We start from the raw sequence: 27,206 nt of genomic DNA, 5'->3' as shown, positions 1-27,206 counted from the left end.
TGCCAAGTTTTCCCTTTTCTCGCGAGGAAGCCTATTCAGCATAAGGGAAAATCCCTTAAAAAAAGGGATAACTTGGCAGCTATGCATCTCACACAGAGACCCTTTCCTTTGTTTCCCTTCATGGCCCATCACCCAGGCGATCACTTCATCAGGAAACTAGCCTGGCTTATATTTTAACACTTGCTGGATCCAGGGGTTTAGAGGGTCTCTGCAGACAGCCTCATTTCCCTCACCTCAAACGCATAACACAAGGTAAGGTAAAGATAAAGGTAAAAGACCCCTGGCCAGTTAAGTCCAGTCAAACCTGACTATTGGGTGCGCCGCTCACCTCACTTTCAGGCTGAGGGAGCCGGTGTTTGTCCACAGACAGCTTTCCAGGTCATGTGGCCAGCAGGACTAAACCACTTCTGTCGCAACGGAACACCGTGATTAAAACCAGAGCTCACAGAAACATTGTTTACCTTCCTGCCACAACGGTACCTATTTATCTACTTGCACTGGTGTGCTTTCAAACTGCTAGGTTGGCAGGAGCTGGGACAGAGCAACAGGAGCTCACTCCGTCGTGGGGTTTTGAACCACCAACCTTCTGATTGGCAAGCCCAAGAGGCTCAGTGATTTAGACCACAGCGCCACCTGCACCCCACCTTTACCTTTACCATAACACTACACTACACACACGTTCTGTAGAAAGTGCTTGTTGTGAGAATTCAAAGAGAGAAGGGGGGGGAGCAGGGAGAGAGACTGAACTGTGAAACCTAAAGTAGGGCAATATGATTCCTTTCAACAATACCTTCACTTCCTCCCACCAGGAACCGCAATATGCATGGAATTTCGTATCATCCCATTAAAATTCATTAAACCGTGTTTCCAGCTATTTAGTAAATTTCGAAGAAAAGAAACCCATTGCCTTTCCTGCTCCTGCCAATGGCCTCTTTGAATGTAATTAACCCCTCATTCATGGGTCTTTCTACACAACTAATCTCCCACCCTGCGCCATCCAATGCATTTTTAATACTGCTGCTTATGCCACAAACCCAAGTGTGCTCTCGACGCAGTACAGCTTTTCTGAGGTTGGGGAGGACAGCAAAGAAAAGGCAAGCCTCTTGCAAATCTTAACAAATGGTGCTTGGATGGATCATGCATCCAGATATGTGATGCATTATTTGATTGTGTGTGTGTGTGTGTGTTTGCACATTCACGCAGTGGGTGTTGACAGATGAGTCTGTTTCCAAACTACACCAATTTCACATGCATTCCGTTCCATCCTAATTTCAGTTGTGCATTTGTCTGCAGCTGTTGTTGTTTTTAATAAAAAAATATGTGTGGAAATTCATATTTAAATACTATTTAAGTATTCTGATTTCAAGGTATGCATTTCTAAACGGAACCCCAAACACACATTTTTACTGTTGTTTTTTTTTAAATGTCCTTGGAGCCAGGATTGTATTGCAAAATTCAGAGAAGTGCGAAATCCAAAGGATAATAAGTGTGTCCTGATCCCAGAAGTAGTGGAGAAGTTGAGAAATGGGTTGGTTCACTTTGAAAAGTTTAGTGGGCAAAATTCTTCTCCACCCCTAGGGTCATGGATGACTGACCAGTGGAGGCTGGTCAGTTGGGGAAAATGGGACATTGTCCCACCAACCTCAGTTTGTCCTCAACAGACCCCATCCACCTGCCTTCTTACTTAGAATCATAGAATCATAGAGTTGGAAGAGACCACAAGGGCCATCCAGTCCAACCCCCTGCCGAGCAGGAAACACCATCAAAGCATTCTTGACATATGCCTGTCAAGCCTCTGCTTCAAGACCTCCAAAGAAGGAGACTCCACCACACTCCTTGGTAGCAAATTCCACTGCCAAACAGCTCTTACTGTCAGGAAGTTCTTCCTAATGTTTAGGTGGAATCTTCTTTCTTGTAGTTTGAATCCATTGCTCCGTGTCCGCTTCTCTGGAGCAGCAGAAAACAACCTTTCTCCCTCCTCTATATGACATCCTTTTACATATTTGAACATGCCTATCATATCACCCCTTAACCTTCTCTTCTCCAGGCTAAACATACCCAGCTCCCTAAGCCGTTCCTCATAAGGCATCGTTTCCAGGCCTTTGACCATTTTGGTTGCCCTCTTCTGGACACGTTCCAGCTTGTCAGTATCCTTCTTGAACTGTGGTGCCCAGAACTGGACACAGTACTCCAGGTGAGGTCTGACCAGAGCAGAATACAGTGGTACTATTACTTCCCTTGATCTAGATGCTATACTCCTATTGGTGCAGCCCAGAATTCCATTGGCTTTTTTAGCTGCTGCATCACAAATACCTCATTTTGGGGAGCTGGGGTTTGCTTTGCCTGCCAGGGGCTCCAGCATCTTCTCCTTGCCTCCTGCTCTACCAGCCCTAATGGGCACCATACACCAATGATCCCTTCATTGGGAGGTTTCTGTAAATTAAGGATGGCGCCATATGTGAGGTGCCCCTTCGGTAAAGGATGCTGTGACCCAATCATGTGTTTTCAACACACTGACACCAGCTCTTTCCCCTTGGAAGTCAAGCAAGCCCCATTTGTTAGAAATGTTTCCTTTCTTCCCATATCAGCTTATTCTAACGCCAGAGTTGTTTTAGAAAAAAACCTTATAGGGTTTTATGTTTTCGCTCCTGTTCTTCCTGATATGTTTTATCTTTTATTTCTGTACACGTTTCAGGCATTTCCCCCCGAATGTAGAGTGGCTTATACATTCTGGAATAAATATATAAAATAAAATATGTATCCAGGCCGCATAAGGGGATTTAAGCACCATGCTGGAGTCGCAGTGTAAGACAGGGATGGAAAAGAAGGCCAAGGTATTTCTAACAATTATTAAGGATGGGAAAGATACCAGGTCAGGAGGTTGCATGTAGCAGCTACAGGAGCCACGGCTACTGGTCCATGGTCATGCTCCATGGGTCTGGGCCAACCAAGACCTACTCAGAGTAGACCCATTGAAATATATCACCCTAAGTTAGACATTTCCATTTATTTCAATGGACCTACTCAAAGTGGGACTAGCATCAGATACAACCTCCTCGATTTGCAGCCCTAGCCTTATCAATCTTGTCTCTTTGGTAGAGGATATTCCCAGTTTCATAATAAGGGAGTTGGGGAAGAGGTTTCTAGATCTCATGAAATGTTCGTTATTTCTGTAAAACCTCACGAAATGGTGTCAATACCACAGGTGAGAATTCTGATTAGGGAGAGGTTGTTTGATCAATTTCAGTTTCTCCCAGTTTGAAATATTAAATTCTACCTTACCCTCCAACATTTATTCAATTAAAATAGGGATGTCCTAAGGAAAAGTGGGACATTCCAGGATGAAATCAGAAACCGAGACGGCTTCTATCAATCCAAGACTGTCCCTGAAAAATAGGGACACTTGGAGGGTCCACATTTTAGTGTGAATTTCTCCTAATATATACATTCCTGATGAAGTTTTGCCTGATACACACATTTATTGCAAATCAGGTTTCTTTCTGGGTATATGATTTTCACTAATATGCAGATGTTTATTCACACATTACCCTAGTATTTGCATTTTTGTACACATGACTTTTTTGGGAGAGCAGCATTGCAAAATTCAGAGAAGTCCTCATATCAAGTGCTATGTTTGTGGTTCACATATTGTTTCAGAAAATGCAAATCAGGTAGGTTTGCCTTCAGACGTGAACTGAAATAAAATTTCTTCCCCATTCCTGACTGTGATTAGCCCTTCCGTAGAGACAAAGGTTGGCTCCCTGTCTCCCTGCCTTTCTTGAGGTATGCACAATGAAATAAAATGTACTGTAGAAGTTTGGGTTTGTTCCTTTTTTGTGTGTGAAAAGAACAGGACTTCAAACCCCCTGCACACTTGCATTAGTAGAAGAATGTCACACCGAGGAACAATGCCAGCTTTTCTAGATAATGCTTTGCTGGAAATCATTCAGAAGTTGCCCTTTAAGAACCACTGTGATTCTCCTAAGGGTAGATTTCCCCGGGATTTAGCTTCCAGGAACAAGGCGACTCATCAGAGCAATCAACACCCATTGGGGTATACAAGCTGTTGGCAAGTGACTTCTAGAGACCATCAAGCTGGCTCCAGCACTTGGCTCGAGACCCACCAGAAAGTTCAAAGACTTCTTGTTATTATTCGCGGGTGCTGTTGGAGAGGCAAGGGGCACCCGAGGCTAGTGATTGGCTGGAGACGATATTGATGATGCAATAAAAATTCACTTTGTGAACTAAGCTGCACTGGGAAAATGAGAAGGGGTGGGGATAAAATCAGAGAAGATGAGGAACAGAAAGGAATATTAAAGGTAGGAAGACAAGGGTCCCACCACCACCCACTCTCCATGGACTTTTGCAAGGCCTTGTCAATGGGAAGCAATGAAATGACAATGCATAAACACACGGGGGGCAAAAGCATGCTGGGAAAGCATTTTTTGCAGGTCAGTGGCAGAACATCTGCTTTGCATGTGATAGGTCCCAAGTTCAATCCTCAACATCTTCACATAGGGCTAGGTAAGACCCTTCTCTGAAACCCAGGAGAGCTAGTTTAAGTAATACTGAGCAAGATAGACAAGCTCATGTAAAAACACTCTGATTCCCGGACCGTCCATGGCTCGGATTTAGAAGGCGCTTCGGTTGGATCCGGCCCCCGGGCCTTAGTTTGCCTACCCATGGTCTACACCAGGCATCCCCAAACATCAACCCTCCAGATGTTTTGGACTACAATTCCCATCTTCTCCGACCACTGGTCCTGTTTGCTAGGGATCATGGGAGTTGTAGGCCAAAACATCTGGAGGGCCGCAGTTTGGGGATACCTGGTCCACACTGATTAGCAGTGGCTGCCCAGGGTATCAGGAAGGGATCTGTCTCAGATAACAATGATTGAACCTGGGACCAGCACATCCCTTGCTGGAGCAACATTGGGGCTCTGTGCTTCTAGGACACAGCCTGAGCTACCCTCCCTTGCCTCACCTCAGCCTGCCTACTATCTACCTGATCTTCCCCCTGCACCCAGCCTAAGTTCTGCTTTGCGACCACTGCTCCAGAGGGCAGAACGAGGCCTAATGAGCTTAAGTTGCAAAAACATAGGTTTCAGATGAAATTCTGATGGCAAGAGCACTTTGAAAAGGGAGCTGATTACATAGAGGGGTTGGATGGGATCTTCCTCAACTGGAAGTCTTCAAGCAGAGGTGGGATAGGAGCATAGGAAGCTGCCTTATTCCATGTCAGACAGTTGTTCCATCTATTGCAGTCCAGTCCTCACTGGCAGCAGCACGCCAGGGTTTCAGGCAGGGCCATTCCCAGCCCTAGCTTGCGATGACAGGGATTGAATCTGGAACCTTCTGCATGCAAAGCAGAAACTCTGCCACTGGGATGCAGCCTTTCTCCAAAGCACAACGGAACTTCTGCATGCATTCAATGCAGAAAAAGGTGGTGTGTTGACTATCACATCTGTTAATAAGGGAATACCAGCATCAGGAGCAGAGTAAGAAGTGCTCACTTATGAAACAATGGAAGCAATCCATTCTTATGTGTTGTTAGAATGGCCAGGGATGGAGCAATAGTTGAGTTTACCCCAAACCTGCCTGACTGGGGAGGGCGGGGTATAAATAAAAATTTATTATTATTATTATTATTATTATTATTATTATTATTATTATTATTATTAAACCAAACAGCATGGTTTGATGAAACTGACTTGCACTGATTCTCGGGATTCAGATACGAGCGCATTTCGGATATTGATCACTCTCCGCTGGGATTCAAAAGAAAACTCTCAAACTTTCCCTGCTGAAACTGATAACAAAACCTGATGGTGAGTAACAGCGCACTCCAGCGACCCTCCCTGAGTGTGTGAGTGAGATTTCTGCTGCACTGAATAGATCTGCTCTTCTGCTCCCAGATGCTTTTCAACTGGGTCCCGTTTCCGAAGCAACAGCAACTCCTCGGCTGTCCTCAAACAGAAAGCTGGGAAAGATTCACAGAAGGATGGGAATGAATATCCCTATTCCAAACCATCATGCTGCAGCAAATGTAGTGTTCATTTGCCTTGCTGGGAAGACAGGAATAAGTTCAGCGGAATGGGTGAGGCTACATGCAAGAGGGTTGAAGGGTGAGGATGGCTTAGCAAAAATGCCTGTTACTGTTACCAGCAAGATTTTTTTAAAAAAAATGCTTACAAATTTTATTCTAAAGAAAAGAAAATGTTTAAAATGGTATTCCAAAATATGCTGCTGCCTGTATCTAGATGAAACGAATGAGACTAATTGTAAAATTGTAACCATGGTTATCAATATTGGCTCAATTCATGCATTCAAATCTCAGAAATCCCTGATACAAAATTGTGCTGTAAAACTTTGAAAGTTGCTTAATGCATTATGAAAGTGAGCATATTTGTCATATAGCTTATGGGCTATAAGTATTCTGGCCACCACATGGATAAGTATGTATGGGGGCGGGTATCATCACACTCAAGGTAGCTTCAAATGCCAAAGACTATCTAGTTCCATCTCTAGAAATAAGTAATATGATTGATTGCTATGATTTATTTTATAATTCCTGCCCAGGCCAGGAACAACCCGACCCTCCCAAGGGGGGTTTCAAGAAAGCAGTGAGACAGACCCCTGTCTGAAATCCTGGAGAACCACTGCCACTCAGTTTGGGCAATCCTAAACTAGATGGGAACTGACGGAAAGCTACCTTCCATTCACATGCCTGAAACCTTGGGTCCCATGATGGCAGGAAGGGAGAATGTAAATGTAATGAACGTATCATAAAATTATTAGTTTATTTATATCTGTTCAAACTTTTAGGATAATTCCTTAACAAAGCAGCTCTTAAAAAAAAACCCCACATCATTGAAGCATTAAAAAAATTGCCGCATGATAAAGCAGCTCTAATAATAATAATAATAATAATAATAATAATAATAATAATAGTCATCTATTTTTAGTCATCTATAAATCAGCCTAAGGGCATTCCTGGAAATCTAAACATTGTTTGCATGCTGACAAAGTATGTATCAAGAGATAGCCATGCAGAATTCTTTGAGGATGCAAATATCCCAAAAGCGTTCATAAAACTAAGAATGGAGAGCCAGAGCATCTCCAGATACTGTTAAAATACATTACCCACCATCCCTGACTATTGGCCATGCTGGCTAGAGCTGATGGGAGCTGAAGTGTCCCTATTTTCCAGGGACATCCCTGATTTAGAGAAGCCAGGCTGGTTTCTGATTTGATCCCGGAATGTCCCATTTTTCCTTAGGAAGCCCATTCAGAGAAATGTTGGAGGGTATGGAATTGGAGTATCACCACAACTGGGGAGCCACACCCCATCTCTTTTCAAAAGCATTCTTTTGTATACAGATCCCGTAACTTGCAAAATTGCTTGACGGTCTCAATCTCAAGGACCTCAAAGATGCTGATCTGTGGAGACTCCTGGAGCAGACTGCTACCAATCCCAACATCTGCATTGCTAGGGGAGAGATGCATTGCTAGACATATGCTTTTCATGCAAGGCAAAGTGCCTCAAGTTAGACACTAAAACACACACACACACACACACACACACACACACACGTCATTCAAGCAGGAAATCACAGGCAATGGCAGGAAGCTGGAAGGACTACACTGGTAGGATGGGACACATGGATGGGTTGTATATTGCACAATCTCTCCCCCCCCCCAATGAGCACAAATGGGAAGGCTAATGTAGAACAGCTGGGAGACCAGAAAGATCACAAACTCTTTTGAAGGAATAGGAAGAGGGAGAAACCATAAGAGCGTCAGATTGGGTCTGGGAAATAAGGGTTCAAATCCATGCTTGGCCATGAAGCTCAAAGGGTGACCTTCGGCTAGTCACTGTCTCTCAGCCTAACCTACCTCACAGGGTTGTTGAGGGGATTAAATGAGGAGAGAGAGAACCATGTGTGTCACCTCCAGCTCCTTGGAGTAGAAGGTGGGATTTTGAAGCAATAAACATATGCAATAAAAGTGAGGTGGGGAGCAGGGAGAGAAACTTTTATTGCTTTAATGGAAAGGTTGGGCTGTTTGTTGCAAAATTAACTGTAATCTCTTTTGGGAAAAAGCCAGTATTGGCAGTGGTTTGGACTCTCCTCTCCATTTGGTAAGGAGAAGATTTGAAGCTCCACCCACCAAGCACCGTGGCTCCCTGCTACCTCCATAGGATTGCAAAAAACTGCTTATCTGAATCACGCCAAAGCCCATCACATCATTTCCAACCACAGCCAGCTGTCACCAGAACCTGACAAGCAGGGCATAAAAGATGATAGACTTGCATCCAACTGTTAGGAGACACCAGGGCTGCAGCGAAAGCCAGCAGCCCACAGATCGTTCAGTGAGTTACTCATTAACCCTGAGCAGTGCTCCCCTCAAATATATCTTCATCTTTTTGGCATATTTTAAAGGCGTTTCTGGAAGCTTAGAAGCATGCGATGCCACAGTGCAAATAATGGGAAGGTGTACCCCCTGACTTTGGTTCAGGGATTCGATCTTGGCAAATCACAAAATGAACTGGCCTGATGCATACCTCTTGGGCTATCGTGTGGATTGGAACTCAAGGCACCTCCAGATGCCACGTTCACTGAACATTCACAAGGATTTGTTGGGGGGGGGGAGAGGTTCGACAGGATTGGCCATTTTAATGAGCTTTCTTTCTTTCTGATTTGCTTGTGAGGAGGTTAGAGAAAATGGCAAGACAGGAGATTCCAAATAAAGATTAGGAAGTGGCTTTCTGACGACAGTGGAATAACTTGCCTTGGAAGGTGGTGGACTCTCCTTTATGGGAGATTTTTAAACAGAGGTTGGAAGGCCATCACCAGGGATACTATTGTTGTGATTCGGGGCATTGCAGGGGGTTGGACTAAAGGGTCCTTGGGTCCTTTGAAACTCTACAAGTCTATGTATATGGCAAAGTGAGGGTTATCCCACACTTCCTAGTGCATTTCCTGGTGAGTTTCCTTATTACAGTGGTATACCTCTGGATGCGAACGGGGTCTGTTCCAGAGCCCCGTTCGCATCCAGAGTAGTACGGTACCTGAAGCGCCGAATCTGCGCATGCTCGTCACACGATTCGGCGCTTCTGTGCATGTGTGTGATGTCATTCAGCGCGTCTGTGTATGAGCGAATCGCCGAACCTGTTCCGGCACTTCCGGGTTCGGTGAGTTCGTAACCCGTGATGTATGCAACCCACAGTGAATGTAACTAGAGGTATTACTGTACAAAAGTCTGGTTTATCAGAGAAGCGAGTCAAATTTAACTAGGCGAGCTGGATCTTCTGGTAGGTGATGGAGCCACACACCAAAAGTAGCAACAGTCGGGAAGCACCCTTAGCTTTCAACCGGCCTTCCCAGTTCCTGAATGTTTGAACACAGTTCTTGGCTCAAATGAGTTTTATCCCAATTAATACTGAAATGGGTTTAAAATTTTCATGCGAGGTGCTTCCAAATACCAGTTTTGAGGGGAAACGCGTCAATTTCTGCTTCTGTGAAGATCCCTCTTCTCCACCCATTGCAGATTAGTATTAAAAAAAGAGACAGTGTGGTGTAATGGTTAGTGTCAGACTAGTATTTGGGAGACCAGGATTCACATCCTTACTCAGTTAACCTGGTATTTATCTTACTTGCTTTTCAGCGCTGGGCAAAAAGTCTGTACTTCTTAGAGTTTCTTCAACGCAATTTGTCTCCTGCCGCCTGTTTTTATGCTGCTTTTGTGATTTTGTGGCTCTTAGCTTCTTTTATTTGCATTTGAATTGTTCCATATATATATATATATATATATATATATATATATATATATATATATATATATATATATATATGTAAGCCACCTTGGAACTATAATTGGAGGGGGGAAGATAAAATACTGAAAATAGTAAGCAAATGGCACAGACCACCTGCCATATATTTGCTTCATTTCCTATTGCAAAAATATAACCAGAACCAAATCAGTCCCCTCCTTCTACCCCACCCACCCCATGACTTACAGTACTATTGATTGCAAATTGCCTTCATAGTTTAATCCAACAACTTAGCCTAGCAGTTAAACTGATCAAAGCTGATGCTTCTAACAAACTCATTCTTAAAATATTTGAACATGCCGGGGGGGGGGTATTTTCCTCCTTGCACAACAAAAAAACCAAACAAAAACCTCTTCCAGTTCCTTAGGAATGGGGAAGAAATTTAATTTAGTCCTCATTAAGCAGTGAACGTACCTAAATCACACTTACTGAAACTCTATGCACACCGAAACACAGCCGTCGTTCAATACCCGCAACTTCTCCAAATTTCACAATGTGTATGAAAACTCATATACTGGCTCAAAACATGCATAGAGACAAACATGTTAGTAGAAGGGAAAGCGTACACAATTGGACTGAGGTATGGGAAATGGCTCTGCAAGAAAAGTGTGTGTATTAGGTGAAAACGTCATGCAGAAATGTAAATATGGAGGGGATAACGGATGCATTTTCATAAGTGCGTCTTTTTAAAAATGACACATTGGCGTTGTGACGTTGGGAACTGAACCTAAGAGTGGAGAAATGAGAGACTGAGAGGGAAATGGAAAGAGAAATGGAGAGATAGACCCATAACTGTGTCCCCCAGGGTCTACATTTGCGTGAAATTTAATTCTGCAATGCTACTGCTCCTTCCCCGCTTTCTCTGCAGATGGATCAAACAGGGCCCTGCAATAACAGATGAATCACACTTAACCCCTCCTTCCCACCCACCACCCCTCGACTTGCTTCAGCAAGCCGCCGTCTTTGTCCTGCACATCCAGTTCAGCGCATACGGGCTGTGCAGAAAACATACAAAGCTGCCATCTGGAGGTACCCTGAGAAACTAAGTCCCTCTCCTGATCCTTTTAAATAAATCCCCTCTCCCCCTCCTCCTCCAGGTCTCTCTGCCTCTCCCTTCCCTCTGCTAATAATGCTCTATCCTTACATAACACCTTTTGTCTGGGACTTGCCGCAAGCGGGGATCAAGCGCAATGGCATACACCCATGCCAACCGGGAAGCTGTTTTGCCACAACGGCAAAGCTAACCTTAGCTAATTGAAGCCCATGGTCATCTCTCCGTCGATTTGACAGACATGTGCCGGGTCCTTATGCAAACCGTCGCAAAGGGATTCCTCCCAGCGGAGCAGCAGGAGGACGCATGGAAGGGTTAAATGCTTTTAAACCGAAAATCGTGGGGTTTATTTGCCTTGTCTCTTTCGCCTTGAATGTGCCATGGGATGGAACATAGCAAGCAGCCTTTTACACGAGTCAGACTATTGTTACATCTAGCCTGTCCAGATTTCAGACAGGGTTTCTCCCCTAGCTCTACCTAGAGAACCTGAGATATTCTGCCTTTCAATGCAGCCCTTCCTTACTAATATGGGGTTCTGTGTTCTGGAAAGCTCATTAACCAGCGCAGTCCAGTTGCACTTTCAACAATACTCACAGACACAGATTCCTTGTGATGTTTAATGACCTCGGATACAATGGAGGTCACTGGGATTTCAGCATTCTTTTCCCACCACAGGCTCTTGCGATTCCAGCAGGAATACAAGGCCTGCAAGTTCGTGAAATCACGGTAGCCATCACCAAACAACAAAGGGCAAAAGACTTGGGTTTTATTTGGTTTCAGTTTGGTGCTAACTTTTCCTGTGCTTGCTTGTAGAATGCAAAAGCTGCTTCTGCTGTCTTCTCCCCAATGATATGCATATACGAATTCCTGCGGAAAGCAACTATGGTTTCTTCTTTTATTCTTGATTTATACAATAGGTAGCATTGGAGGAATGTCCTTACCTTTGTGAGGTTTCCATGTACATCTAAAAGACACTTACTACATGTGCTGGTCCATTCAAGGCAACATGCATGTATGCAAATGAGGTGCCGCAGAGCATTGTGGGGCAGCACTTTCTGTGCTGTGCTCGCTGTGACTTGAAGGAGTGTGGGCTGAAGTTAGCCCAGGTCCAGGTCCAGGTTTTTTTCAACGGAGGCAGCTTCGCTGCCGCTGCTGCCGTTTCGCTTCAGCCAAGCAGGCTGAGGCAGAACACAGCAGGCAGCATCCCTGCCTGTCCTCTCCAGCTGCCCTGCTTCTAGGGGGGGGGGAAGCTGCCCCCTGCCCCACGCTGGGTACGCCCATGCTACTTAAGTTCTGGAACTGTCACAGACACACCTTTCCAGATAATCAATTCCAGTGATTCCCTCCATCCCAAAATAGTTCTTTCCCACAGCTGCCCCCAACAGGTGCTCCCTGAGATGACTACTGCCAAAACATGAGACAGGGGTTAGGAAGTTCTGCAATGGCTCCCCGTCTTCTCTGGGCCAGGTTCAATGTTCTTATACTAGGGTACAACTTAGTTCATGTTTCAACTTAGTTCATGATTCGCAGCATGGCTCAGGTTCATCAATGAGATCATATGAGTAGTTTCCCCATAAACCGAAAACACAACTGTGTAGTGGACCCCACTCTGTGGAGTTTTCTCCCACTAGAAAGCAAGCAAGCACAGTCCCTGCCACATTTCAGAGGCTAAGTAAAAATGATTTTACTTCAGGAGGCCTTTGCACTATGGACTTATGTTTAAACATCCACATATTGTGCCCCCCCCCATCAGCTGCCTTCAGTGGGCTACAAATTTCTTTAAATAACAAAGGAAGAAATCAGCCTAGCATCAGATGCCTAGCCTCTTCTCTCTCTCTCTCTCTCTCTCTCTCTCTCTCTCTCTCTCTCTCTCTCTCTCTCTCTCTCTGCAAAAGCAAGCACTTTCATTCTCCCAGTCAAATTAACATGCAAAATGTCTGCCCAGGACAAGTAGCAGAACATCCCAGTCAACAAGGGTTAGTTACAAGCCACCTAGCCTGGCCAGCTAAGGATACACGTGAGCTGACTATACCGGAAAACTAAAGCAAGATATGAGCAAAGTATCCGGGAGATTTAGGGTAAAACATGAACCACCCTAAGCAGCCAGAGGAAGACTGTTCAAGCTGAATGGGGTAACCGAATGAGTGCAATGATGTGCTGAGATAGGTGTGGATTGCTGGAGAGGGAGTAGTTAGTATACTGTAAAGCAAGTGAGCCTTGCTATGATGAGATTTATCTGAGTATAAGGCAGTCAGGATGCATATTGTAGGTAGTTCCTTTCCCCCATGAATAATAGCTCGCATAACAGTTCCAAACTTATGGCCTTGATCGATAGGACACTGCAAACTACAGATGCTCTATGGAAGTGCAAAGCCAAGGGAGGGGACAAGCATTGTTTGAAAACCCAATCCATTTTGGATCAGGCCATTGGGCTGTCTTATATTTCTGTTCTCACCTTTTCGGGTGGGAGGGGGTTGGCAAGAAAGCCAACTTCTGCCTCTTCCCTCTCCAACTTAGCTGTTTAAGTTAGAGGGTGGGGAGAGCTTCAGAAAAATGATGTCATCCTCCAGTGTCTGCGGTGAAACTGGGCAAAAGAATAAAAATTATAATAAAAAAAACCTAACTGCTGAGAAAGAAATGAAGGAAGAATGAAAGATCTTTTTTGCTTCCAAACGGGCAAGGGATAATAAGCAGGGCTTGTGAGTCTTCCACGGGTTAGCTTTCAAGGAGTTTCCAGCCCGGACACAATTGGCTCAGGAGAAAGATATCTGTGTCTCCTGCAGCACTTCCAAGGAGCACTTCAAAACATTGTACTTCACCATATTATTAGAAGCAATCAATGCAATTAATATTACATGTGGGCAATTTTGTAAATTCTGCATCGTCTGCCCTCCTTGAACGTTACCGTCAGCAGTGCCTTTATATACACCGACTGGTGCGGCTGGTCAACCAAACTATTGATGCTATTAATAATGAACGGCTAAATGGCCACCTTTGGGACTGGATCTTCCATAGAACGCTCGCAGATCCTTAAAGGAACACCGCCGGTACATTTATCACCACACGGCTATTGCTGTTGCAGGTAAGGTGGCGTTGCGATACTAATCTTTAACTAGCAACTGAATCATTCTCATTTTCAGAGCTTCAGAAACATCTCCTCCTTTCCCTGCCCCTAAGATGATCAGCCAATTAAAGTCTGGCACAAAAGCAGTATAAGCGGGAGATTCCCACAGATCCCAAAGTGATAGATTGCTTGGCGATCTCCTTCTCGGTGAAATAATGTGCGGTTTTATAGCACTTACAATTACCTGAAAACTGCTTCGAATGCCACACTGCATAAGAGCAACAAATAAATTTTTGTGTGCATTTGAAGAGCGGGTTGTATATTGCTATTGAGCTCCACACCAAAGGTTTTTTTGGGGGGAATTCTGTGCATATGTGACTTGGGTCTTCTACGTATGTCCCTCTCTCTATGTTTCATGCATGTCTACATTCAGAGGGGGAGAGAATGCCAGAATATACAGTCAATCCACAGATCGTCTGAAAACTGCAAAGCTTTTGGGCTTTAAACCTGCTGCTGACAAAAACAAAGGTCCAGATACCCACAGCGCAGTAAAAACGGCCAGGCTAGCTTTGAAATTATCCTTTTCCCCGGACCCAGACACAGTACACAAGGAAACCAGACATGGATTAATTAGGTGTGACTGTATCATTAAATTAGGATAATGAACAAACAGCTACGTATCACATTCGACTTGGCATGTAAGGCTCCCCAGTAGCCTTCAAGTCACCTGCCACATTCGCACAGAGCTAAGCTTGTAGCACCCGCTTCAGAAAGGAACAAAACAGCTGCATATCCCTTAGCACCAGTGGGACACACCTGTACCTGGTATACTACTAATGCTCATGTGAGGGGGGGGAGTTCTTAAATATTTTATGGGCCAATATGCATATTTTGCATATCTACATTTTTTTTGTATCTCTACAGGTGCCCATTATGGACACACAGTCATGTTTTTCTCTCCTGTTTCTGGAGCTTCCATGCAAACTATTGGAATGAAAAGGAGTTCTCTTCCAGTTCTGCAAAAAGGAACAGATTTTGGATCACATAGCTGCCAAGTTCTCCCTTTTTTTAAGGGAAATTCCCTTATGCTGAATAGGCTTCCTCACGAGAAAAGGGAAAACTTGACAGCTATGTTTGGATCATGACCCATTAATATAGGAGTGTTGTTTTGGGTGTAACATCATGTTAAAAGATGACAACATGTGATGTCCAGTACCCAAGCAATCACAAATAATTGTAAAAAAAAGAGAGAGAGAGAGAGAGAAGTAAAATCTATTTATTTTTTAAGAAGCCGGCTGTGTGCTCTTGAGCATGCAGGGATCGAAAACTAACTTCAACAGTATTTATCCAGCTTAATTTGTGATTTAAACTTGAAGTTTGCGAACTTATAAACATTTCATGGAAAGGATGAGAGAGAACTGTCTAAACTTTAATGGATGTAGGCATTCATATGTGAATATGAACAATCCCAGACTCATTACGCGAATCTCCCAAATTTCAGTGCTAAACAGGGCAGACGCCACATTTAGAACATTCACCGTAACATGTAGACAAATATTTCATCCCTTATGTGTGTGTTTTTTTCACTCAAAACTATGTCTGTATGTGGCACACGTTTGTAATTTAAATGTTTTCCCACTATTCCTGCAAGTATAAGTCACACAACCTACAGATTATTTCAGGTGTTAAATGTGTGGGTTAAATCTGCACGGATTTGCAGTGCCTCTTTTTAAGAGCCCGAGAAGAAGAAGAAAACTTTACCCAAATTTTCCTGCAGTTTCCTACCTGGGTAAAATTGATATATTCATGTAATTATCAATTTTTGATATATTCCCTAGTTTTTTACTGTTAAACTGCAAGTTTGCCTATTGCACATGCCACACAGTTGTATTTGCTGGAATTCTGTTTATGAAAAGTACCGTATCTAAATGTGCATAATTATGCATAGGTGCACCATGTCACAACTAATGAAGAGCAGTTCCATATATGCATTTTAACTAATATATATATATATATATATGAAGTTAATTGGAACAACATTAGCCTGGCTAATAAACCTTTTGTAGATTTAGAGTTGAAACAAGTTGCTATAGACACACACACAAGTAAGGGCATACTGATGTTACATGCAGTTATGACTCCAAATACCAACATTTATCTTATTTAAAAAATGTATTTTCTGTGCTATTTCCTTTCTGATAATTTTGCTGGGAAATCTTTTGCGGAATTGCCTTTAACTGGCACCTACGATGTGGCAGCCTCACCTAAGGCTCTGGTGGCTACCCTAGGAAACAGTTAAAGTTTAAGCAAAGGTTGTCCATGCTCATGCAGAGAGGAAGGAATAAATGCACGACAATGAGGTAGATCGAAATCGGTACGCCTCATTGGCCAAGCTGTCGGATATTTCTAATGCTAAGTATCTTTAAAACCTTTGATCTGTAGTCAGTCTTAACGAAGGAGACAATTAATTAAAGGCGAGCAACTTGCAATAAAGTTGCATTGTGGTCAGTTTATATACACTGTCCAGAGCTGGTTCACTGGAGTCATTGTCAATTAAAATCTAGCTGGAGTCCAGTTCATTATCATTTTGCCTCCTCCCTCACTTGATCAATATATTTTGGTTGCTCCGTCTTGACAAACCTAACACAATGTCTATATCTATATGTCTCGCCATTCATTTTGCCAGCTGATTATGATTTATTTTTAGCCGCTCCATACGGTTGGGCACTTTATTCAAGAGGCTTTGAGTTGTCATCCGTCTTTATTTTAAGGAGCTGCAATAATAAGACTTCTCTCTCTCTCTCTTTCTCTCTCTCTCCCCACCCCAGAGAAGATGTCAGTTGTGTATAATGAAAGCACAATAAAAACCGCATTCGCCCGCAGGTTGCATCCCAGCAGTGGCACCAGATGACAAACACAAACGAATGTGAAGTCCAGAATGACACCCTTTCTTTAGCTCATGCCAAGCACTGCGGCAGCAAGCAAGCTGAACAGCATTTGGGAGGAGGGGTCTAAGACTCCCCCTCCCCTTGAACAGCATCCAATCGTATTTTTGTATATTTGTATGGCTATGAAAGTTGGATGGAAAAGGTCCCAGCTGGGCCAGACCAAAGCAACACCTTCCTCTTTAAACTTTCAGTCTAGCCAGCGACACAAATCTAAAAGTAAGCTTTTACCAGTTGCCGTAGAGTTACTACATACTTTTGTTGCAAGTGAAATTCAAGGTGGATTCATCTGGCCTGTCCAGGTGAAATATCTTGAGGCATTTAGAAGGGCACACAAAGCATTTCAGTACAATGGTGTTCCAAGCATAAAACAGGTTCTTGGCCCTGGAAGATTCACAGCACCAGCATCTCTAAAAGAGAAGTTTCTACAAATAAATTGTTGGGCCCTGTTAAAGTTTGACTTTGCTATTGTCAAACACTGGCTTGAATATGCCTACAGATCTTGTGCATAACGTATAACCAGAATAATAATGGCCACACAGGAATCCAATAAACAATTCTGGTTCCCCTCCTTAAAGAAGATTTCCAAATCAGGAGCCTGATCCAAATAATTATAATAAGCGGCACTAACAGATGTTAGAGTAAACATCTGTTTGTAGAGAGGCATCTGGAAACCACAATTCAATGCACGCCCATCTATGATCAATGATAGATCCAGACAGACAGGGAGCTCAACTGATGCTTAATGGAGTGAAGCCATCATGAATTGGGAATGGTCTTGGTTTGTGTGAGTTACTATGTCATACATATGTAGCGGCATTTATTTGAGTTTGTGAGCTGCAATTTCTGGATGTGCTTGTGACATCACAAGAGTGAAACCAATGGCCATAATGGAAACCTGGATCCCTCTCTTTGAGGCTGCACAACTTCCTCTGGTAGACTGAACCAAGGCTGAGGGCCACTTCGCACCTCTAGGTCCATCACTATGAAGGCTGAACTAAGTGGTTTCTCCACCTGTGCGAATGAGCTCTTAAGCCAGGATCAACAAGTAGTAAGATGTGAAACATTTGCCATGACCACATGAAGCAACTGTAAACTCTCAAATCTAAACTCTGGTACAATTCACAGATACCTCCAGTTCAGGATAAAACTGTGGTTTGTCTGGAGTCAATGACTGGAAGTGAATGTACCCCTTTCTGCAAGATTAAAAGTAAAGGGGTAAAGGGACCCCTGACCATTAGGTCCAGTCGTGACCGACTCTGGGGTTGCGCGCTCATCTCGCATGATTGGCCGAGGGAGCCGGCGTACAGCTTCCAGGTCATGTGGCCAGCATGACAAAGCCGCTTCTGGCAAACCAGAGCAGCACATGGAAACGCCGTTTACCTTCCCGCTGTAGCGGTTCCTATCTATCTACTTGCATTTTGACGTGCTTTCGAACTGCTAGGTTGGCAGGAGCTGGGACCAAGCAACGGGAGCTCACCCCGTCACAGGGATTCGAACCGCCGACCTTCTGATCAGCAAGCCCTAGGCTCAGTGGTTTAACCACAGTAATTTCTGCAAGATTACCAGACTGATTAATAGGAGTCCACCCTTCCCCTGTTCACTGCTTCCTATTGTCTGGCTCAATGTCCTTGGCTCTCAGCTGATAAATATGGGATTCTAGCTCAACTGCTTTGGAGTCATAAGTCTCTCTGCCTGGTGGGGCAAGCATAAGCATTCATGGAGCACATTCAATTTCTAAAAGCAAAAGACATCACAGCCTTCCAAACTACCACTTCCAACATTGGGAAACATTTCAATGAATAACAGGTAGGGGCTCCTGTTATTTCTTCCACAGACTTCAGGACTGCCCTTGTCTCAGTGTTATCCAGTTCTCAATGGAGTACAAACTAATTTTCACCAACTTTTTGCCACAGTCAACAAAAGTATGGTTACTTCCCCACACCCTTTCCATGGAGACTACTTTGCTGCATGTCAACAGCGTTCAGCAATGTTGAGTAAGTCTCTGCAAACTTTCTTTCATTTCGTATTCTCTGCATTATTGTTGCTACACTTTTTTCGTTATTCACTCCTCAAAGGAGGAAACGATAGATTAAAAATCAATAATACAGAAAGGAAGTGTGATTAAAACAGCCCGAGACTTGTTATACTAAAATTAGTCCAGGAGCAATTTAGATTAAAACAGAAAGACCCCCATCTTTCACCCTGGAGTCTAATAGGATTGTGCACCTACATATATCACTACAGAAAGTGTTTTGTAAAATCAGGGCCTACTCCTAAATTCCTAGGGGATACCTCTCCTGAAGAATGGCCTCCCTGATTATCTTAAATGAAAAGATTTATATAGGAACAGGCCCTTCCTCAACATCCAAGTGTGAGGACACAAGAGGCCCAACATCTGCAGCCAATTGGTGCAGTGATTATGTCTCTAAAGTACAGGTATTTATTTTCACAATGAGAATTGTCAACCCTTCTTACATCCTCAACCAATTGCTCTGTATATCCCTTCTTTTCCTTTGTTCTCTTCAGGGTACAGGGAGGCAATTGTCCTGTTAACTGTCTCCTCTGACATGCCCATGTTCTTCCGCCAGTCAGAGGCATTGGAATGTGGGCTATTGTGGAATAACAAAAAAATAATTTGAATTTCTCTATATCTCTGAGTCAGAAAATATGTTTATGGTATCCCAATAAAACACCTGAGAGAACATGCTTCATCTCCAAACTCCCTTAGAGCAATGAGTCTTATGTGAGGGAGAAAATACGGGATAAATATTCATTAAAGTAGAAACTTTAAACACACACACACAGCACGCACCAGGATACCTTTAATATTACTAGCATGATTAATGCAAGGGTGAGTAAGAATACAACATTTATTTGGGAAACTATCATAAATAGGTTTTACTTTTGGCAGGGCGAGGCAAGGAGGTTCTTCATTTGCCATTCTAAAAAACAAAACACCCCCCCCCCCACACACATACACATACTTCCACATTCATGGGTACTGTATTGCAATTGGAGAAGGAAAATGGATTATTATTTCTTTGTCATAAAACTAACCCACTGTGGTTTGTTGGTTTAACAGTTGGTTCTTTTTGGCTGCAGGTAGAATGCTCCCCCCCACACTTTGATGCTGTTTTGTGTGTGTATGTGTATTCCCTCTTTGAAACTCGATCTGGATTACAACCCAACTAAAGACTAAGCAGGTTGCTTTCAGTCACGCAAGCCTTATGTTTCAATTATGGAGGCATTTATTCAACACCTGTATTTAGCTGTGTCCCTTTCTGAGTACATTTTCATTTCCCCAAGTCTTTTTTATCGCTCCGTACAGTGCATCTTAATTTAACAATCATTGCACTTCTAAATCTCACAGCTAACCTGAAAACTGATATTGCACTGAGGTTGAACAAAGCTTTAATTCACATCTGTCTCTCCCACTCTGGCTTCTCTCTAATAAAAGAGACTATTGTGAATTGGGTAATTTGTGGACTTATAAGACCAGGTGTTTTCAACTCCGAAAATGACCTATGTTTCTGAGAAGGAAACAGACAACAGTTGAAATAAACTGTTCTCCCCTTATTACCTCTTTTTAGCTATGTATATTTACTGAATGTGAGGTTTGGCCTTTTAATGTGTGTGTGTGGGGGGGGGGCATCCCCCCACCATCTTGGTGATGGATAGTAACAATTTTCCATGAGCTGCATTGCTCAGATGAGACTTGAAAGGACACCCTATCTTTCAGGGTAATGGAGTCCTCAATGCTTATGATCCTTCTCACAACTCTGCTTTTTTAAAGCCCATTAAACCCCTTGTGTATGTGTGTGGGTTTGTGTTTGCTAAATCTCACTACCAGATCTAGCCTGACTTCCTAAGGACTATCAAAAAAAAAGATGGCATATCCCAGTTAAAAACGCACTGCGGGCCTTGGTTACGAATCAAGCATGGATAGAAAGAAATACTATTGAAAACCACTTGGGATGGTCCTGTTTTGATTTCATTCATTTATAAATATTAAGATTAAATGCCACTTAATTGGCCTTAAATTATTTCCAAAGATAACATATTATAATATGTCTGTCCTGAGAGCACTAACCTTTATGCCTCTGAGTAACTCAGACCTAAAACAGATGCCTCCACTAAGCATGAATTGGGTGGGGGAGTTGTGAATGAATTTGTTGTCAGTGTGTCTGATTAGCACACTGGCTTTGTATGTTTGTATATGTTGCAAAAATGAGTGGGATGGTTTGAGCTGCCAAGACTTCTGCCTGTCAATGATCGAGATAAACTGTGAACAAAATCCCTGTAGGGGCCACCTTCCTCAAGCACTTTCCTGCCCCCTCAAAAAAAGAAAAAGAAAAAGAGAACAGCGCTATACCGATCTAAGCCGAATCAGCAGTTGACACACAGATTATATTTGATCTGGAATTTGCATAGATCTTAAATTTCATTTCACCTTCCTAGAACCCGAATGAGAAGTACATATCTCTGGTGGGAGTTTTTCTGTGCATCCTTAAACTAGTTATGCCCATTCCTCTCTCTCTCTTACTATGCTACTGACAATGGGACTTAGTCCCCAGGAAGTGGACAGAGTCCCCTCTAATCTAGGAGCAAGCCCTGTTGAACTCAATTGGACTTCCTTCTGAGAGGGTCTGTTTGAAACCTTTTAGCCAAGGCACAACAAAACCCAAGGGTGTGCATGCGTTCACACACAAACACAGTCACAACATTGCACTCTGAAGTAACTCAGTGGATTTCAGTACACTTACCTGCCCTGAATAAGTGACTGTAGTCTAATACGATATTTAGAGGTTTGTGGCAGGCTTAATAAACAAAGCCACTTCTCTCAATCATTCCATAAGCTATTTCAGTGAGAGACATACCTGCCTAGGAAGGTCTGCAAATAAGTACCGCTAGAGGTATTTGTCCCTGTCTCACCTATGGAAAGCATTTTCTTCCCACTACAGGATGTGAATGAGCAGAGAATGGTATAGGAACCAGAGCACACGAAGGAAGGGAATTGTATGAAGTCTTGTGGTTGCATTAGTTTCCGATTTAAATGCAGTCATGAAAAGAGGGAGGCAGGGGGAAATGGCAAGATAAATATGATCCTATTTCTCCAAGCCCTGTCATGCTTTTTGACTTTCCACTAATTAACCAGCAGTGGCAAGCAACCCCCCCTCCCCAACACACACTAGGTAGCCAAAGGCACATTTTTATCAGGATTAGTGAGCAAATCTGTAACATCACAGAGGACTCTTCTCAGATGGGCTAAATCAGACCAGGAGTTTCAGCCCTGGGTGCCTTTGGAAACCACAGTAAATCCTCCTGCCGTGCCATATGAATAATGAGAGGGATTGGGTTGGGTTGGCTGCTGTACGTTCCCCTCGCTGCTCCGAGAGATTAAAAAATGAACCTGGTTACTAAACAAGCTTGTACTTATGCAAATTGGCCCGAAGGGCTTATACCTTGACACTTGGACACTCCTTACAATTCACCTTGAAATACAGTAAGATGCAGAGGAGTGAAAGTTAAGTATGCCTTGAGCAAGACTCTGCCCTAAAACTAAGCAACCCAGGGAAGGCAAACGCTTAATGGGGAGAGTGGGATGCAGATTTGCTGAATGAAAGAGGCACAAGTTTTCTCGATTCTAACAAAGCCCATTTAGCTAGTTTCTCTGGCACATCCTACCCCTGGAGGTCTGGGTGGGTTACATGAAGCACACAATAAAATAGCCTAAAACTAAAATCATGCTAAATAAATGATTCAAGAAACCCCCATCATCGTTAAAATGTTAACACCTGGCTACCCAAACCTAGACAAAATAGGGCAGGTATTATCTATTGGACTTTCATCTGTTTAAGACTCTTTGTCATAACTATAATATGTGTGTGCATGTGTGCTCTCTTAAATGAAAATAAAAGAGCCATGAGCCAACCATTAAATAATAAAAAAAGATCATTGAAATACACACACATCCTTCTCCTTCTTTCCCCCCCCCTTTCAAGTAATCGCCCGATGTAGAATTTGTATTTACTTAGAAAAGCTTTATAAACTTTTCGTGCATTGATGGTAGTGGAGAACCCCCCCCCCAAAAAAAAACAGACATCGCCCAAATGGGATGAAGCTACCCATCAAATCTACACCTCTCTTATTAAGCCTCAAGAACCCCACCTTCCAGGAAGCTTGAATGGATGGGAAAATAAGATTCTGGTTTGTAGTGACTGCAGAGGAGAGGGGGGGGGTGGCTGTAGTGAAGGAAAGAAAGGCAGTTGTCAGTTGCCACCCCCAGAGTTTTTCCCGTGCAGCATACTCTCTCCCTTTCCCTCCCCCCACCCCTTTGCAACACCAACTCTTCCTCTTTTAAAAATAACTTTCTATTTGCATAACCATCCCCTAGCGGATTGGGGGGGATGGGGGGATTCAAAACGTGTCATTAACTTTTTGAAGATTTACTGCTGGACACACACGGCTGGCTTAGCACGTTGGAAAGCATTTCTCTGGGATTTGAAGTGGGAAAGGAAATCTGGCGGCTAGATCCCCACCCCCACCCCCATGCACTTCTTCCACATTTTGGTTCTCCCTTATTGAAGTTTCCCGTGTATTCTACGTTACTATTACTATTACTATTATTACCTCTTCTGAACCGAGAAGTGGAAAGGCAAACCCATAAGAGAAAAGCAACCAGAGAAATCCCGAGTAGAGCAAAGCACTTCTTCCGCCGCCAGACTTTATCTACTAGCTTATGCCTAAACCAGTCCTTTAGGTCAATCGCATCCAACTTATTCACTTCAGTCCCACTTTTCAGGCAACGCGATCGATACACTGGCATGCCTTTTTGCAAGCCCTCTCCTCACTCCCCACCCCACAAAGAAACATACACTTCCTCCCCTTTTGTGATCTTTAAACTACACACCAAAGCATTGCAGGGGAAACCCGAGTAGAAGAAAGGAGAAGGGAAACGCTAGGGACTTCCACCCCAAACCCCCGCGAGTGAGGACAACAAGAAGAAAGGTTTCAGCCAAAGAAAGGAGTAGACGGGTTCCACAGCACGCCCCCCCACTCCATCCCTCCCCTCAAAAAAAGAAAAAAAGAAACTCTGATCACCGTCATTAAAAAGTTCCTGAGCTCCCCTCTCCGCTGCTGACCCAATGAGGTATACCCCCACCCCACCCCGTCTCCAGAAGTGGATGCCTGAACAGCCCACACATGCTTCGCTCCGGATGCATCGCTGAAACCTCTTCTCCCCTCTCAGTAATTCTCCTCTCTTTATCTCTCTGGCTAAATATACAGACAAACACAACATTGCTGATTTCTTTCTTCTTTGAGATTCCACGGTGAGGACTTCTTAGCAAAAGAGCAGAAAATCCTAACACCCGTTCCTTTGCTCTCTTCCTCCCCCCGCCCTATTAATTTCTCCCTCTTCCTAGGGTCCGCCGTTGTCTGGTCTGGGACCGGCTGCAAAATAACCATCACCTCCCTTTCCCCGCTTCCCTCCCGTCCACCCACCTACCCAAAGCCTCTGTGTTTGGGCAGAGTCCGCGCAACCCAAATAGCAGCAGCCCGTTTCAGCACCACGAGCCGCTGGACAGCTCCGTCCATCCTTTCCCATACACCCTTATGGATAGTTGCGGTCCCTCCCTTCGTTTCCCTGGTGGGCTCTTGCTAGCTACATTTGTGTTTAAACTTCCCCCACCCTGGAGATCAGTCGGATCTATAAGAGATCAGCCTCCACCCCCCCCACCTCTCTTTATGGGCTTCCAACCTAGCAGGATCAGCCCCCCACCAGCACTACCTCCTTCCCCGGACTCTCCCCTCCTCCAAGCCCCCGCGAATAAGGGGGAAAGTTAAGAAGCGGACCTCACCTTTGTGCATGCCAGTAAACCTGTCCTTCAGCACCGTCAGTTCATAGATCTTTCCGAACTCTTCAAAGAGAGGTTTGAGGTCCTTCTCGTCCAGGTTGCGAGGGATTTGCCCAATAAAGAGCTTGATGGCATCGTGGTCCTTCATGGGAATGGTGGATGTGTTCCCTGGACTGTGATTTAATCCGTTCATGTGCCCGTTGGTGTTGGGGTTAGTGTGGTTGCTACTGAGGCTGGGATTGTCTGCTTGTCCGTTTGCTAACGTGGCCATCTTTATATACATAGAGAAAAATCTTCTTTTCCTTTTTTTCCCACCCCCCCCTCGCTTCCTCTGTTCCTCTCTCCCGCTCCCTCTTTCTCTCTCTCACACACACTCCCTCTCTCTCTCGCACACATACACACTCTCACACAGGAACACACACACTCTCTCTCTCACACACACACATTCACTCCACCCTCTCTCTCTCGCTCTCTCTCTCTCTCGCTCTCGCTCGCTCTCCCGCTCTCTCTCTCTCGCTCTCTAGGTCTGAACTGATTTTTTTTAATACATTGAACAGCCAGGATCTCTGTCCTTTCCGTTTAAACAGGCTGGATCGGTTCAAAATGCCAGTGAGGCTGGGGGGTAGGGGGCGGGAGGGAGGGGGAGAGGCGCGCGCGGGGGTGGGGATGGATGGAGACGGGGGGGAGGCGGGTGGGGGCTGGAGGGGCACTTTCTTTCGCTTTGGTTCCACCGAACCCCCTCGCCCCTCCTCCCACTTCACCCCCACCCCACCCCCACCCCCGTCTGCCTGCCCAGTGGTAGATTCCAGTCCTTGCCTTGGCTATAAATAGCGTCAGGCGCATGGTTCTTTGAGAGAGAGAGAGAGAGAGTCAGTGTCTATTGTGGTAACCGAGCAAACGGGGAGCGGTTGCATTTTGCAGAAGCCAAGCGATTTTTCGTAATTTTTTTTACTTAATATTTTTATGGGGGTGGGGTCGCTCCCCCTTCTTTTTGCATTTCTTATTTTTTTAAAAATAATAATAATACTATTCTTATTATTTTCCAGCTTCTGCAAACCCAACCATCTCGACTTTTCCTTCCAGTAATGGCTAGGAAAAAGAAAGCCTTTTGTTTGAGAAGGAAAAGCAGAGAGAGAGAGAGAGAGAGCGCAAAAACAAAATAGCCCAAATAAAACGAGGTTGTGCTGGCGAGGTTTTTTTTTTTTTAACTATTTAAATCAATCTCTCTCTCTTATTATTATTATTATTTTTAATATCCTCTCTCTCCTAAAACACTGCTAATAAAAGAACTACAGATATGAAGGCAACCTGGACATCAGAGGTGTTTTCTTGTTGTGGTGGTGATATGATAGTGAAAGTGGTGATTGTTATTATCCGTGTCTTAGCTTTCTCCATTTGTGTCTGTGTTTCCAATTCTGTCTGGGCTGTTAATTACTTTTCCTTCAAATTAGCTTGGCATTTTTTCCTCGGCTATAAAAGGGTGATTTGGGGAGGGGGGAAGGAGGCTGTATTATAGTGGGGCTCATTTCCTTATAAAAGGTAAAAATTTCTACCCTGAACCGTCTCGGTGCAGTTTCTTGGGGTGGTTGGTTTTTTTTTTGCTCATTGATAGGGGAGTAAACATTTTCGCTCTGCTCTCGCAGTAGGCACCAAATGTTTATAGGAACAAATGTTTATAAATGTTTATAGGAACAATGCATTATACTTAATTAAGTCACACTGTAATAAAAGAAGTAGGATCCCCCCCTCCCACCGTCCTCCTTCCTCACTGTTGTTATTTGGGGGGGCGGGGAGGAGGGAGAAGCAGGCATCGGATTAAAAAAAATACAACATGTAGCTCAAAGCAATTTTTCTTAGCTTTAAATGAAATCTCGCAGAAACATCTGGTGGCATAAGCTTCTACTAGAGGCAGGGAAAATACGAGTGTGTTGAGAAAGGAGAGCTTTTGCAGCCTGCAAGTTACTCTGTTTAGACACACAGAGAGGGAGATCTATATATAAATGTTGAGTGGTTATTTTGTTCTAGATTATATATATATATATATATATATATATATATATATAATCTGCACACACAATATTTTCAAGTGGATTATCTTCTCGTTCATAAACGAGCTGCAGAAGGCATCCACTTTCCTAAACAAATTTATGAACATTGGCAGGGGGTTTATCTGAATTCATTAAATGCATTTTGGATATTGATTTAAGGTACCTGCCTGCAGCTTTTGAGGTATGGTGGGATTATTTTCTTTTCTTTTCTTTTCTTTAAAAATAAATGGTTCAAGTGACAATTTCCAGACTGGTTGCTGTCTCAGTATCTTGCAACAAAAATGACGAGAAAGAGTCTTGGGACACCTTAAAAGCTCGCAGATGTATTGTGGCACCAGCTTCTGTGGGCTACAGTCCACTTCATCAGAGGCATGAAGCGTTAGCATGAGTTACAGGTATACGTGTGAG

At 43.8% G+C, this 27,206-nt stretch overlaps 1 protein-coding gene across 1 annotated transcript in view; it reads right to left on the bottom strand.

The window, feature by feature from the left end:
- The window catches only part of CELF4 (CUGBP Elav-like family member 4), a 710,986-nt gene extending 685,681 nt beyond the window's left edge, over positions 1 to 25,305 (bottom strand). Inside the window, exon 1 of the mRNA XM_088652806.1 lies at positions 24,754 to 25,305. Coding sequence (XP_088508932.1) covers positions 24,754 to 25,033 — 280 coding nt within the window. The 5' untranslated portion in view covers positions 25,034 to 25,305. The remainder of the gene's footprint in view (positions 1 to 24,753) is intronic.
- Positions 25,306 to 27,206: the final 1,901 nt, after the last annotated feature.

This window comes from Zootoca vivipara, chromosome 10 (genome assembly GCF_965207765.1).
Source record: "Zootoca vivipara chromosome 10, rZooViv2.hap1.1, whole genome shotgun sequence".
Lineage (NCBI taxonomy): Eukaryota > Metazoa > Chordata > Lepidosauria > Squamata > Lacertidae > Zootoca > Zootoca vivipara.
The sequence above is the reverse complement of the archived record's forward strand: the minus strand, read 5'-3'. Positions and strand labels throughout refer to the sequence as shown.